General features: G+C 45.1%; 1 protein-coding gene across 2 annotated transcripts in view; it reads right to left on the reverse strand.

Annotated features, from left to right (window-relative positions):
- Nucleotides 1-916: 916 nt before the first annotated feature.
- PES1 (pescadillo ribosomal biogenesis factor 1) overlaps nucleotides 917-15,699 on the reverse strand; it is a 79,068-nt gene continuing 64,285 nt past the window's right edge. Inside the window, exons 12-15 of one of the 2 annotated variants that reach the window (XM_063913393.1) lie at nucleotides 10,948-11,132; nucleotides 10,341-10,489; nucleotides 10,091-10,255; nucleotides 917-1,596 (exon numbers count right to left, since the gene is read on the reverse strand). In XM_063913393.1, coding sequence (XP_063769463.1) covers nucleotides 1,513-1,596; nucleotides 10,091-10,255; nucleotides 10,341-10,489; nucleotides 10,948-11,132 — 583 coding nt within the window. In that variant the 3' untranslated portion in view covers nucleotides 917-1,512. Of the gene's footprint in view, nucleotides 1,597-10,090; nucleotides 10,259-10,340; nucleotides 10,490-10,947; nucleotides 11,133-15,699 lie in introns of both variants that reach the window. The other variant, XM_063913392.1, reaches the window with a different exon arrangement.

Consider the following 15,699-nt stretch of genomic DNA (forward strand, 5'->3'; position numbering starts at 1 on the left):
GGATATTTGTGAATGGTATATACTGTTTTCACCCCATTTATCTGAAGAAAAAATATTAAAAAAGTTGTGTGTTAAATAAAAGCAAATCATATCAAATTAACTACATAATAAAACAAACAGTGCTGCAAAAAAGGCAATCTACTTCTTTTGTTGTCATCTGCCAACAGACAAATATTAATGGGTTCAGCTCATGATTGTTGGAGCACCTCCAGCATTAATATATGGTAGATCCAACTGAGGGGTAAAAAGAATTCAGCTGGTTTCTTCTATTAATCTACAATAACGTTAATTAATGTCCAGTGCAGGATACTTACATAATATTGTATCTGTAAGTGCCTACCATAGAGAACCTACCAAACGAAGAGTTCTTTAGTCTTTGATGTAATTGTTCAGATTAAAAGATATATGAGAACAAATGTATTTAACTCTTCTCAAGACTGGTAGGGAGGTGACACAGCAAGATGGCAATTAAAAAGCCAAGATGGCAGCCTCTGACACCCAAAGGGAGTGTCAGCGGGAAGTCAACTTCAAATGTTGTATTTTGTATTAAACATATATTTTCTGTTTTATTATAGAAGTTATGGACTGTAAATGACTAAACTGTTACAATAATTACATTTAAATTTTGAGATTAATTGTATTTAATAAATTACATTAAACCAAATGATGTTATGTCCATGGTAAACAATAATGCCATAGCCAAGTTGTCATCATACCCAGGTTCATTCTATGGAAGTCTGAGAGATGGTTGGGTTGATGACGTGAAGGATGAAGAAAACTTTTCATTATAACCATTGAATAATAGTTTGTTGTAATCGGAGTGTAGTGTTCTACATTGTATTTTGTTTATTTTTACATTTACATTATTGAACAGTGAAAATGCCTTCCAATGCAAAGAAGAATATGCAATGCCAGCTTATACAGAAATATGTTTATTAAACAGGTGCCATCTGGTTCAGAATGTTACTTTTTTTTTTTACATTTGTACAAACATCGGATCAATTCTTTCCAGGAAAAGGAATGAACGGGGTTAGAAGGTAATTCATTTAAACCCTTTCCTTAGTCAACGCAGATTCAAATTTACTATAAACCAGGAGAAATACTAAACTGTAAATAACTAAAATGGTTCCACCACTATGAAATATAGATATCCTCAACGAATACCATGTGACACTTTCGTATGCTAGCATTACCTGCTGTGATGTCATCCAAGCACATTGGTTTACACAGCACAAAGTCTATATTGCAGGTTCAAACAGGATAGCCGTATCCAGCCTCCTGCTAACTGTAATGACCAAGCGTGAAGGTGCAAGTGACATGGGACACAGTACATTGGACGCTCTCACAGTCTTGAAAACAAAAGCCCTTGACCAGCAGTTTCTCATGGTCACGTTGAGTCACCAGCGTCCACAGCTTGAATATAGTCTGAACAGTCAGGGAGAGCCCTGAAAGCGGTCACTAAAAAGTATGGTAATATTATTTTCAGATGCAATCTCTTTACAGGCTGACCACTCATTGCTTTTTTGACTTCTTGTTCTTGCGTTCAGCTTTGCTAGTTTCATCATGTGCTTTCCTCTTCATTGCCAGCTTGTTGGCCTGTGAAAAGAACAAACAATTTTAAATAGTAGAATATATTTTCCATAAGGAACCTTCTAAAGCCAAAATGTTATAATGAATAAAGCTACATCTATAAAATTACTCAAGAAAAGCATGACTTAAAATGGAGGGTCTGGTATGAAATCCCGGCGGGCGGGATCCCGGCGGTCAGGAGACTGATGCCGGAATTCCGACATCGAGGCAGCAAGTCCCCTCGCGGGCTGGCTTAGTTTGCCACAATATTATATCCCACCCAAGTGGGAATACCAAGCTGCAATCGGGATTCCAACCACCCACATTTCCCCTGCTGTCGGGATTCTGGCAATAGTATTTCGACCGCCGGGAGATCCTGACGTTTGGGAAATTTACTGCGTCCCAAAATGGACTGTAAACATAATAAAATTGCAATCTTTTAATTTCCTTTGAAACAGCTACAGATTAGCTAAAGGCTGTAACAAACAAACAAACAAATAAACAAACACAAAACCCAGAGATACTGGGACAGTTTTATTGTAAACTTAACAGAATAGTAATGATAACTTATTCCTTCATCTAGTCTGCTGAATTTATTTGTACCCTTCAGAGGAAATAAATCATCATTTTTAACCTGAATATGTGTTTATATACAGTAACATGATTAGATATCTAACATCAATGCTGATTAGAGATGAGGAATATCAATTATCAAAACATATGCCCTTATTTATCAATGAGTGGTAAATTTCACTGTGAGTGATAAATTGCACCAGCCAATCAGCGCCTATCATTTTTCAAACACAGGGGCAGATGTATTAACCTGGAGAAGGCATAAGGAAGAGATAAACCAGTGTGCAAGGTAATAAACGAACCAGCCAATCAGCTCCAATTTGTAAATTAACAGTTAGGAGCTGATTGGCTTGTGCATTTATCACCTTGCACATATCACTGGTTTATCACTTCCTTATGCCTTCTCCAGGTTAATACATCTGCCCCACAGTCTGTAACATGGCAGTTAGGAGCCGATTGGCTGGTGCAATTTATCACTCACAGTGAAATTTATTACTCATTGATAAGTAAGGGCAATAATTCACACACATGTAAAATAAGAATTTACTTACCGATAATTCTATTTCTCATAGTCCGTAGTGGATGCTGGGGACTCCGTAAGGACCATGGGGAATAGCGGCTCCGCAGGAGACTGGGCACATCTAAAGAAAGCTTTAGGACTAACTGGTGTGCACTGGCTCCTCCCCCTATGACCCTCCTCCAAGTCTCAGTTAGGATACTGTGCCCGGACGAGCGTACACAATAAGGAAGGATTTTGAATCCCGGGTAAGACTCATACCAGCCACACCAATCACACCGTATAACCTGTGATCTGAACCCAGTTAACAGCATGATAACAGAGGAGCCTCTGAAAGATGGCTCACAACAATAATAACCCGATTTTTGTAACAAGAACTATGTACAAGTATTGCAGACAATCCGCACTTGGGATGGGCGCCCAGCATCCACTACGGACTATGAGAAATAGAATTATCGGTAAGTAAATTCTTATTTTCTCTAACGTCCTAAGTGGATGCTGGGGACTCCGTAAGGACCATGGGGATTATACCAAAGCTCCCAAACGGGCGGGAGAGTGCGGATGACTCTGCAGCACCAAATGAGAGAACTCCAGGTCCTCCTCAGCCAGGATATCAATTTTGTAGAATTTTACAAACGTATTTGCTCCTGACCAAGTAGCTGCTCGGCAAAGTTGTAAAGCCGAGACCCCTCGGGCAGCCGCCCAAGATGAGCCCACCTTCCTTGTGGAGTGGGCATTTACAGATTTTTGGCTGTGGCAGGCCTGCCACAGAATGTGCAAGCTGAATTGTACTACAAATCCAACGAGCAATAGTCTGCTTAGAAGCAGGAGCACCCAGCTTGTTGGGTGCACACAGGATAAACAGCGAGTCAGATTTCCTGACTCCAGCCGTCCTGGAAACATATATTTTCAGGGCACTGACAACGTCTAGCAACTTGGAGGCCTCCAAGTCCCTAGTAGCCGCAGGCACCACCAATAGGTTGGTTCAGGTGAGACGCTGAAACCACCTTGGGGAGAAACTGAGGACGAGTCCTCAATTCCGCCCTGTCCGAATGGAACATCAGATAAGGGCTTTTTTAGGATAAAGCCGCCAATTCTGACACGCGCCTGGCCCAGGCCAGGGCCAACAGCATGACCACTTTCCATGTGAGATATTTTAACTCCACAGATTTAAGTGGTTCAAACCAATGTGACTTTTGGAACCCAAACTACATTGAGATCCCAAAGTGCCACTGGAGGCACAAAAGGAGGCTGTATATGCAGTACCCCTTTTACAAACGTCTGAACTTCAGGGACTGAAGCTAGTTCTTTTTGGAAGAAAATGGACAGGGCCGAAATTTGAACCTTAATGGACCCCAATTTCAGGCCCATAGACACTCCTGTTTGCAGGAAATGTAGGAATCGACCCAGTTGAATTTCCTCCGTCGGGCCTTACTGGCCTCGCACCACGCAACATATTTTCGCCAATTGCGGTGATAATGTTTTTGCGGTTACATCCTGCCTGGCTTTGATCAGGATAGGGATGACTTCATCCGGAATGCCTTTTTTCCTTCAGGATACGGCGTTCAACCGCCATGCCGTCAAACGCAGCCGCGGTAAGTCTTGGAACAGACAGGGTCCTTGCTGGAGCAGGTCCCTTCTTAGAGGTAGAGGCCACGGATCCTCCGTGAGCATCTCTTGAAGTTCCGGTTACCAAGTCCTTCTTGGCCAATCCGGAGCCACGAATATAGTGCTTTCTCCTCTCCATCTTATCAATCTCAGTACCTTGGGTATGAGAGGCAGAGGAGGGAACACATACACTGACTGGTACACCCACGGTGTTACCAGAGCGTCTACAATTATTGCCTGAGGGTCTCTTGACCTGGCGCAATACCTGTTGAGTTTTTTAATCATGTGGACGACTTCTGGGTGAAGTCCCCACTCTCCCGGGTGGAGGTCGTGCTGAGGAAGTCTGCTTCCCAGTTGTCCACTCCCGGAATGAATACTGTTGACAGTGCTATCACATGATTTTCCGCCCAGCGAAGAATCCCTGCAGCTTCTGCCATTGCCCTCCTGCTTCTTGTGCCACCCTGTCTGTTTACGTGGGTGACTGCCATGATGTTGTCCGACTGGATCAACACCGGCTGACCTTGAAGCAGAGGTCTTGCTAAGCTTAGAGCATTGTAAATGGCCCTTAGCTTCAGGATATTTATGTGAAGTGATGTCTCCAGGCTTGACCCTAAGCCCTGGATATTCCTTCCCTGTGTGACTGCTCCCCAGCCTCGCAGGCTGGCATCCGTGGTCACCAGGACCCAGTCCTGAATGCCGAATCTGCGGCCCTCTAGAAGATGAGCACTCTGCAACCACCACATGATGGATACCCTTGTCCTTGGTGACAGGGTTATCCGCTGATGCATCTGAAAATGCGACCCGGACCATTTGTCCAGTAGGTTCCACTGGAAAGTTCTTGCGTGGAATCTAACGAATGGGATTGCTTCGTAGGAAGCCACCATTTTTACCCAGAACCCTTGTGCATTGATGCACTGAGACTTGGTTCGGTTTTAGGAGGTTCCTGACTAGCTCGGATAACTCCCTGGCTTTCTCTTCCGGGAGAAACCCCTTTTTTCTGGACTGTGTCCAGGAACATCCCTAGGAAACAGAAGACAAGTCGTCGGAACCAGCTGCGATTTTGGAATATTGAGAATCCAATCGTGCTGCCGCAACACTACCTGAGATCTACCTGAGATAGTGCTACACCGACTTCCAACTGTTCCCTGGATCTTACCCTTATCAGGGAATCGTCCAAGTAAGGGATAACTAAAATTCCCTTCCTTCGAAGGGATATCATTTCGGCCATTACCTTGGTAAAGACCCGGGGTGCCGTGGACCATCCCTACGGCAGCGTCTGAACTGATAGTGACAGTTCTGTACCATAACCTGAGGTACCCTTGGTGAGAAGGGTAAATTTTGACATGAAGGTAAGCATCCTTGATGTCCCGAGACATCATGTAGTCCCCTTCTTCCAGGTTCGCAATCACTGCTCTGAGTGACTCAATCTTGAATTTGAACCTCTGTATGTAAGTGTTCAAAGATTTTAGATTTAGAATCGGTCTCACCGAGCCGTCTGGCTTCGGTACCACAATAGTGTGGAATAATACCCCGTTCCCTGTTGCAGGAGGGGTACCTTGATTATCACCTGCTGGGAATACAGCTTGTGAATGGCTTCCAAAACTGCCTCCCTGTCAGAGGGAGACGTCGGTAAAGCCGACTTTTGGAAACGGCGAGGGGGAGACGTCTCGAATTTCAATATGTACCCTTGAGATATTACCTGAAGGATCCAGGGGTCTACTTACGAGTGAGCCCACTGCGCACTGAAATTAATTGAGAACGGGCCCCCACCGTGCCTGAGCTTGTAAGGCCCTAGCGTCATACTGAGGGCTTTGCAGAGGCGGGAAAGGATTTCTGTTCCTGGGAACTGGGTAATCTCTTCAGCCTTTTTCCTCTCCCTCTGTCACGAGCAGAAAAGAGGAACCTTTTGTCCGCTTGCCAACAAAGGACTGCGCCTGATAATACGGCGTCTTATTTTGAGAGGCGACCTGGGGTACAAACGTGGATTTCCCAGTTGTTGCCGTGGCCACCAGGTCTAAAAGACCGACCCCAAATGTCCCCTTTCAAAGGCAATACTTCCAAATGCCGTTTGGAATCCGCATCACCTGACCATTTTACTGGTAGAATTGGACAACGCACTTATACTTGATGCCAGTCGGCAAATATTCCGCTGTGCATCATGCATATATAGAAATGCATCTTTTAAATGCTCTATAGGCAATAATATACTATCCTTATCTAGGATATCAATATTTCCAGTCAGGGAATCCGACCATGCCAACCCAGCACTGCACCTCCAGGCTGAGGCGATTGCTGGTCGCAGTATAACACCAGTATGTGTGTGAATACATTTTTGGATACCCTCCTGCTTTCTATCAGCAGGATCCTTAAGGGCGGCCATCTCATGAGAGGGTAGAGCCCTTGTTCTTACAAGCGTGTGAGCGCCTTATCCCCCCTAGGGGGTGTTTCCCAACGCACCCTAACCTCTGGCGGGAAAGGGTATACAGCCAATACTTTTTAAGAAATTATCAATTGTTATCGGGGGGAAACCCACGCATCATCACACACCTCATTTTATTTCTCAGATTCAGGAAAACTACAGGTAGTTTTTTCCCTCACCGAACATAATACCCCTTTTTGGTGGTACTCGTATTATCAGAAATGTATAAAACATTTTCCATTGTCTCAATCATGTAACGTGTGGCCCTACTGGAAATCACGGTTGTCTCTTCACCGTCGACACAGGAGTCAGTATCCGTGTCGGCGTCTGTATTTGCCATCTGAGGTAACGGGCGCTTTAGAGCCCCTGACGGCCTATGAGACGTCTGGACAGGCACAAGCTGAGTAGCCGGCTGTCTCATGTCAACCACTGTTTTTTTATACAGAGCTGACACTGTCACGTAATTTTCAACAGTACATCCACTCAGGTGTCGACCCCCTAGGTGGTGACATCACTGTTACAGACACTCTGCTCCGTCTCCACATCATTTTTCTCCTCATACATGTCGACACAAACGTACCGACACACAGCACACACACAGGGAATGCTCTGATAGAGGACAGGACCCCACTAGCCCTTTGGGGAGACAGAGGGAGAGTATGCCAGCACACACCAGAGCGCTATATATATATATATATACAGGGATAACCTTATATAAGTGTTTTTCCCCTTATAGCTGCTGTATGTTTTAATACTGCGCCTAATTAGTGCCCCCCTCTCTTTTTTTAACCCTTTCTGTAGTGTAGTGACTGCAGGGAAGAGCCAGGGAGCTTCCCTCCAACTGAGCTGTGAGGGAAAATGGCGCCAGTGTGCTGAGGAGATAGGCTCCGCCCCCTTTTCGGCGGCCTTATCTCCCGTTTTTCTGTATATTCTGGCAGGGGTTAAATGCATCCATATAGCCCAGGAGCTATATGTGATGTATTTTTTGCCATGTAAGGTATTTTTATCATGTTTTATTGCGTCTCAGGGCGCCCCCCCCAGCGCCCTGCACCCTCAGTGACCGGAGTATGAAGTGTGCTGAGAGCAATGGCGCACAGATGCAGTGCTGTGCGCTACCTTATTGAAGACAGGAACGTCTTCTGCCGCCGATTTTTCCGGACCTCTTCGCTCTTCTGGCTCTGTAAGGGGGCCGGCGGCGCGGCTCCGGGACCCATCCAGGCTGGGCCTGTGATCGTCCCTCTGGAGCTAATGTCCAGTAGCCAAGAAGCCCAATCCACTCTGCACGCAGGTGAGTTCGCTTCTTCTCCCCTTAGTCCCTCGATGCAGTGAGCCTGTTGCCAGCAGGTCTCACTGAAAATAACAAACCTAAACTAAAACTTTCACTAAGAAGCTCAGGAGAGCCCCTAGTGTGCACCCTTCTCGTCGGGCACAGAAATCTAACTGAGGCTTGGAGGAGGGTCATAGGGGGAGGAGCCAGTGCACACCAGTTAGTCCTAAAGCTTTCTTTAGATGTGCCCAGTCTCCTGCGGAGCCGCTATTCCCCATGGTCCTTACGGAGTCCCCAGCATCCACTTAGGACGTTAGAGAAAGATTTTATATATGGATGGATGGATATAGAGAGAGAGAGAAATACAACCACACATATACCAAACGGACCCCGGCACTCAGGACTTACACGATGCTTGCTCTGGTGCCCTCCCTGTGAGTGTATAGCACACCCACTGATATGCAACGACAGGAGAATGGTCGGCAATCAGAGTCTGGACAATCTGGTAAAGTGCGTAAAAACCCATAAGGGTATATTTTTAATTTATTTTGACATTTCGGGGGTCTTGAATAAGGAGGATGGGGCAGGACCCAGAAACGTCACATGCATTCAAAATATACCCTTAGGGGTTTTTACGCACTTTACCGGATTGTCCAGACTCTGAGTGCCGACCATTCTCCTGTCGGTATGTATGTATGTATGTATGTATGTATGTATGTATGTATGTATGTATGTATGTATGTATGTATACACATACATAAAATTAAAATACAAAAATGTCACATTTCAAATGCAGGACCGCTGGGCCCATCTACCTCACTGTAAACAGATTAATGCCCTGCACCTAGACAAGATGTCTTCCCTAGGAAAGTAAAGCCTGCTTGCGCTTTCAGGGGCACAGACCAAAGAACACATTAATCTATACCTGCCAGAGTGAATATCCGCTTCTTCTAGAAGGCTAAACCAGCTGTCCCCCAACTCTGTCCTCAAGGCACCCTAAAGCTGGGTACACACTAGCCAATAAATCATGGGAGCAAAAGTGGGTGTGCACCAGATATATGTCTGTTAACAACGGTGTTCACAGACATATTGTGTCAGCCCTGCAGCACAGCCAATGGCTAATATATCTGCAGATATATCAGCGCATTGTGCTGCGTTTATGGGCAGTCTGCACCCGTACACTTGCAGCAGAGGCTGCCGGTGACCGACATCACAAATGGGCAGCACAAGTAAATGTCCACCCAGTTGTGACGTCTGGCACAACACGTTGGGCTGATGATTGGTAAATGGGTTTGCACTTACCGATCGGCAGATTGGTCGGCTGATAACTTGTACCCAGCATTACAATCCAGGTTTTAAAGATATCCATGCTAAAGCACAGGTGACTTAATTAGTACATCGGGCAGTTTGATTACACCATCTGTGCATAAGCATGGATATCCTTAAAACGTGGACTGTTAGAGCGCCTTGAAGCCAGCGTTTGGGAGCTACTAGGCTAAACCTTTAAAAAAAAAACAAAAAAAAACCACATGTTGGTGAGGTAAGAATTTCCACATAACAGTAAGTGCAAGTTCACATTTGGGAATTAGTGATAAAGTTGATGTAGCTCCTTGGCCTAGAAGCTGGAAGATCTTCGGCACACATGCTCATGTCACTGTCCGCTGAGGGTGAATTCCCTCCATATGTTTCTGAAATCAATAAAACTGCTGGTGCTGACAGTGGAAATGGCCAGTGTGTCTACATGGCACAGCATTACCACACTGAGAAGAAGGGCACTCGCATAATACTACTCACATCAGATCAGTGTCAGAAATTCCAATGTACAAATGCAGGGAAGTTACGGGCAGTGGTATTTTAATAACGGGTCATCTCCGAATCTCACCTTCACAAATGCATTTAGCAACAACCAAAAGCCCTCACTGATTCATTCTTAGGAATGATTTAGCTTTCTTACTCCATTAAAATCCCCATGAATAAAATATCCCCAGACCCAAATTTAGGTGGAAGAATGTGTATAACCATCTCCCACAAAAAATTAGTCATGAGGCTATTATCAAAGCAACAAAGGTGATTCAAGGAATGAGAAATTCCTTATCCTGGACCTGTTTTTTTTTTTCATTTTAGCCTCCTCTCTCACCTCTCTGACTTTACGCTTCTTGCCAAACATGATTTTGTTGTAGAGATATTTCTCCTTCTTCTTCATCATCATGATGGCCAGGCGTTTCTCCTCATTCTTCTCTCTTTCAGCAGCTCGTGCTCGGTCTTCTACCTTTACTGTGCCAGCGGTCACTTTCACATTCAGCTTCTGGGCGACAGGAAGACATTCAGCAATAAGAAACAGGAGAAAGTGGCATGTAAACAACAACTACGTTTCAAGTAGACTGTACCTTTTCTCCAAGCTTTTTATGTTCCATCTCCTTCAGCTTATCACTGTTGTCATCCTCCTCCTCTTCATCATCATCATCCTGTTCTTCCTCCTCCTCCTCCTCCTCCTCCTCTTCTTCAGACTCATTATCTTCCTCCTCCTCCTCTTTTTCTGGTGAAAAGCATCAATTAAATAAGCAAATCAATTTGTGCTACTACCACCTTCTATCTAATGATAGACATAATACATGACATCCTGCCTTACACAATGTGTTTCATTATGACAAAATACAATTAATGCAGGCTGTTGGACTATAGCATATGCAACTTCTGAAGAGTGCTTTTTATTTCTATTGTATTCTAATTATTACTTTACTAAATAGACATTTTACTCCATTCCTACATCTTACAAAATTGTTTACTTTATATTTGCCCCTAAAAGCAAAATACTTACATATTACTACCACAGTAACCTTACAGAATTAGCATCTTATAGTCAATAATTTCTGAGGGGGACATAACAGGAACAATATAATTGTGACTGCTCATTAAACAACAATACAAAGCATATCTCAGTTAAAATAAGAAAAAAGAAAAACAAAGGATCCTTAGATCTAATTATGCAATTACCAATTCGCTCTCCTCTCTGCAGTGCCAGTATCCGCTGTTTCTCTGGGGGAATGTAGTCACCTTCCTTCTCTACAACAAATGGTGAGAGATGGGGAGGCAGAAGTACCCCCGGAAAATAGTCTTCAACAGGCAGGAGTAAGCGGGCGTTCACACTGTCAAACAGCCACTGTGGTTGTATGTAATACCTGTAGATGAAATATGACTAAATTCAGACAAAGAGATTTGTTTGCTATATATACATAAACAAATGTGTCAATATGTTACTATAGGGACACACAAAACCTTAAAATATATTACAATATCCCATCTAAACTAACTTCAGTTATTTTCATTTTTGCTTGAAGTGTCTAGTGCAGTTTCATATACCCGTATATGTTTTTGTCACTTTCAATGCATGTTCTAAGCAAAGAACGCTTCTCTTTTCTGGACCTTACCTTGTGCCAATGAGCTAATATTGCTAAGCTATGTCCCAATTAGCCAGTGACTAGATTATCACACCTCGATAGGTTTGATAGTATTGCCCTATAAGTGGTTAATGGGTAAAAAAGGGAAACATTGGGAATGTGCTGCAAAATAATAAGCACTTACTAATAACCTTTCTTCTATGATGGTGCTAAATAAACTCCTACAACAACAACAACAACAACAACAACAACAACAAAAAAAGCAGGAAAAATAGGATTTTAATACCTACCGGTAAATCCTTTTCTCTTAGTCCGTAGAGGATGCTGGGGACACTTCAAGAACCATGGGGGGTATAGACAGGATCCGCAGGAGACATGGGCACTTTAAGACTTTAAAAGGGGTGTGAACTGGCTCCTCCCTCTATGCCCCTCCTCCAGACTCCAGTTATAGGAACTGTGCCCAGGAGACGGACATTTCGAGGAAAAAGTATTTATTTTGATTTAAACTAAGGTGAGATACAGACCAGCTCACACCTCAAACATGCCGTACAACATGGCATTCAACCCAACACATGCAACGGCATGACTAATGACAGCAACAGGCTGACTATAAACGCAACACAACACGTGTGTAACCATAACCAATGACTGCAGATACAGTACGCACTGGGACGGGTGCCCAGCATCCTCTACGGACTAAGAGAAAATGATTTACCGGTAGGTATTAAAATCCTATTTTCTCCTACGTCCTAGAGGATGCTGGGGACACTTCAAGAACCATGGGGTTTATACCAAAGCTCAAGAACCGGCGGGAGAGTGCGGATGACTCTGCAGCACAGATTGACCAAACAAGAGGTCTTCCTTAGCCAGGGTATCAAACTTGTAAAACTTTGCAAAAAAGTGTTTGAACCCGACCAAGTAGCAGCTCGGCAAAGCTGTAATGCCGAGACCCCCCGGGCAGCCGCCCAGGATGAGCCCACCTTTCTGGTAGAATGGGCCTTCACTGATTTCGGTAACGGCAATCCAGCCGTAGAATGAGCTTGCCGAATCGTATTACAGATCCAGCGTGCAATAGTCTGCTTGGAAGCAGGAGCCCCAATCTTGTTGGGATGATACAGGACAAACAGAGCATCCGTTTTCCTAATCTGAGCCGTTCTGGCAACATAAATTCTCAAAGCTCTGACTACATCTAGAGACTTTGATTCCTCAAAGGCGTCAGTAGCCACTGGTACCACAATAGGTTGGTTCATGTGAAATGATGACACCACTTTTGGCAGAAATTGCTGACGTGTTCTCAACTCGGCTCTATCTTCATGGAAGATCAAATAGGGGCTCTTGTGAGACAAAGCCGCCAATTCTGATACCCGCCTTGCAGTGGCCAAGGTCAACAGCATGATCACTTTCCAAGTGACGAATTTCAACTCTATCTTACGTAAAGGTTCAAACCAATGAGATTGCAGGAACTGCAACACCACGTTAAGATCCCACGGTGCCACAAAGGGAGGTTGGATGTGCAGCACGCCTTTCTCGAAAGTCTGAACTTCCGGAAGGGAAGCCAATTCTTTTTGAAAGAAAATTGACAAGGCCGAAATTTTTACTTTAATTGAGCCTAACTTTAGGCCCGCATCCACCCCTGCTTGCAGAAAATGGAGAAAACGGCCCAGCTGAAATTCTTCCGTAGGAGCCACCTTGGATTCACACCAAGACACATATTTCCTCCAAATACGGTGATAATGTTTCGCCGTTACCTCTTTTCTAGCCTGAAGCAGTGTGGGAATTACTTCACCGGGAATACCCTTTCGGGCTAGGATCCTGCGTTCAACCCACAAGCCGTCAAACGAAGCTGCGGTAAGTCTTGGTACTCGCACGGCCCCTGCTGTAACAGATCGTCTCGTAGAGGAAGAGGCCAGGGATCTCCTATGAGTAATTCCTGAAGATCTGGATACCAGGCCCTCCTTGGCCAGTCTGGAACAATGAGTATTGCATGAACCCTTGTTCTTCCTATGATCTTTAACACTTTTGGAATGAGTGGAATCGGAGGGAACACATATCGACTGAAACACCCACTAGGGTGTCACTAGGGCGTCCACTGCTATTGCTTGAGGGTCCCTCGACCTGGAACAATATCTCAGAAGTTTCTTGTTGAGGCGAGACGCCATCATGTCTAATTGAGGAATTCCCCAACGACTTGTCAATTCTGCAAAGACCTCTTGATGAAGACCCCACTCTCCTGGATGGAGATCGTGTCTGCTGAGGAAGTCTGCTTCCCAGTTGTCCACACCCGTAATGAAGACAGCTGACAGAGCGCTTACATGCCTTTCCGCCCAGTGGAAAACTTTTGTGGCTTCTGCCATTGCCGCTCTGCTCTTCGTTCCGCCCTGGCGGTTTACGTACGCCACTGCTGTTACATTGTCCGACTGAATCAAGACGGGCAGATCGCGAAGAAGATGTTCCGCTTGTAGAAGGCCATTGTAAATGGCCCTTAATTCCAGAATGTTTATGTGTAGACAAGCTTCCTGGCTTGACCATTTTCCCTGGAAATTTTCCCCCTGTGTGACTGCACCCCAGCCTCGGAGACACGCATCCGTGGTCACCAGGATCCAGTCCTGGATCCCGAATCTGCGTCCCTCTAGGAGGTGAGAGCTGTGCAGCCACCACAGGAGTGAGATTCTGGTCTTGGAAGACAGGATTATCTGTCGGTGCATGTGCAGATGGGATCCGGACCATTTGTCCAACAGGTCCCACTGAAACACTCTGGCATGGAATCTGCCAAACTGAATGGCCTCGTAGGCCGCCACCATCTTCCCCAGCAACCAAGTGCATTGATTAATCGACACTCTTGCTGGCTTCAGAACCTGGTCAAACAGATTCTGAATTTCCAGAGCCTTTTCCACTGGAAGAAAAACTCTGTAATTCCGTGTCCAGAATCATACCAAAGAACGACAGCCTTGTCGTCGGAACAAACTGTGATTTTGGCAAGTTTAGGAGCCAACCATGTGGTTGCAGAATTGTCAAGGAGAGCGTCATGCTCTGCAGTAACTGTTCCTTGGACCTCGCTTTTATCAGGAGATCGTCCAAGTACGGGATAATTGTGACTCCTTGCTTGAAGTCCTGCGCCCCAGGCCCATACCTAGTATTAGGGACCCCCAGTGACGGAGAAGCCTTGTCGATCGGCCTGGGGGCTTAACCCTATATCTGCAGATATACGCAACTAAGATCTCCGTATTATCTGACTATTATTATATAGTAATATTATTCACTCGGTGTGCATTAGGGAACACAGTTTTTTTTCCTACACAGAATTACCCCTCCCCTTTTAGCACCTGAGTGACATTACAATCTGATTGAGCAGCTTTCCACTTTGTGTATTGAAGCAGGAGAAACATCATTTCCGCCATAACTTTGGTGAAAACCCTCGGAGCCGTGGACAGACCAAACGGCAACGTCTGAAATTGGTAATGACAATCCTGAACGGCAAACCTCAGGTAAGCCTGATGTGGAAGATATATGGGGACGTGTAAGTAGGCATCCTTTATGTCGACCGACACCATAAAATCCCCTTCCTCCAGACTGGAGATCACTGCTCGGAGAGACTCCATCTTGAATTTGAATTTTTTTTTAGATAGAAATTGAGGGATTTTAAGTTCAGAATAGGTCTGATCGAGCCGTCCGGCTTCGGGACCATGAAACAGGCTCGAATAAAAGCCTTCTCCCTGTTGTGACGGGGGCACCGTGACAATGACTTGATTTTGACATAGCTTTTGTATAGCACCGCATACCACTTCCCTGTCCGGAAGAGAAACTGGTAAGGCTGATTTGAAAAATCGTCGAGGGGGCATGTCTTGAAATTCCAGCTTGTACCCTTGGGACACTATTTCTAATACCCATGGGTCTAGGTCCGAACGAACCCAGAAATGACTGAAGAGTCGGAGACGTGCCCCCACTGGTGCCGACTCCCGCAGAGGAGTCCCAGCGTCATGCGGTGGATTTGGTAGAAGCCGGAGAGAACTTCTGCTCTTGGGAACCTGCCACAGCCGGTGACCTTTTTCCCTTTCCTCTTCCTCTAGAAGCAAGGAAGGAAGACCTTCGTCCTCTTTTGTATTTATTGGGCCGAAAGGACTGCATCTGATAGTGGTGCGTTTTCTTTTGTTGTGCAGGAACATAAGGTAAAAAGGATGACTTACCCGCGGTAGCCGTAGATACCAAGTCAGCGAGGTCGTCACCAAACAAGACACCACCTTTATACGGCAGTGACTCCATAGCCTTCTTAGAGTCAGCATCAGCATTCCATTGATGAATCCACAATGCTCTCCTAGCTGAGACTGCCATAGCAGTGGCCCTTGATCCC

Source organism: Pseudophryne corroboree, chromosome 1, assembly GCF_028390025.1.
Source record: "Pseudophryne corroboree isolate aPseCor3 chromosome 1, aPseCor3.hap2, whole genome shotgun sequence".
NCBI classification, from domain to species: domain Eukaryota; kingdom Metazoa; phylum Chordata; class Amphibia; order Anura; family Myobatrachidae; genus Pseudophryne; species Pseudophryne corroboree.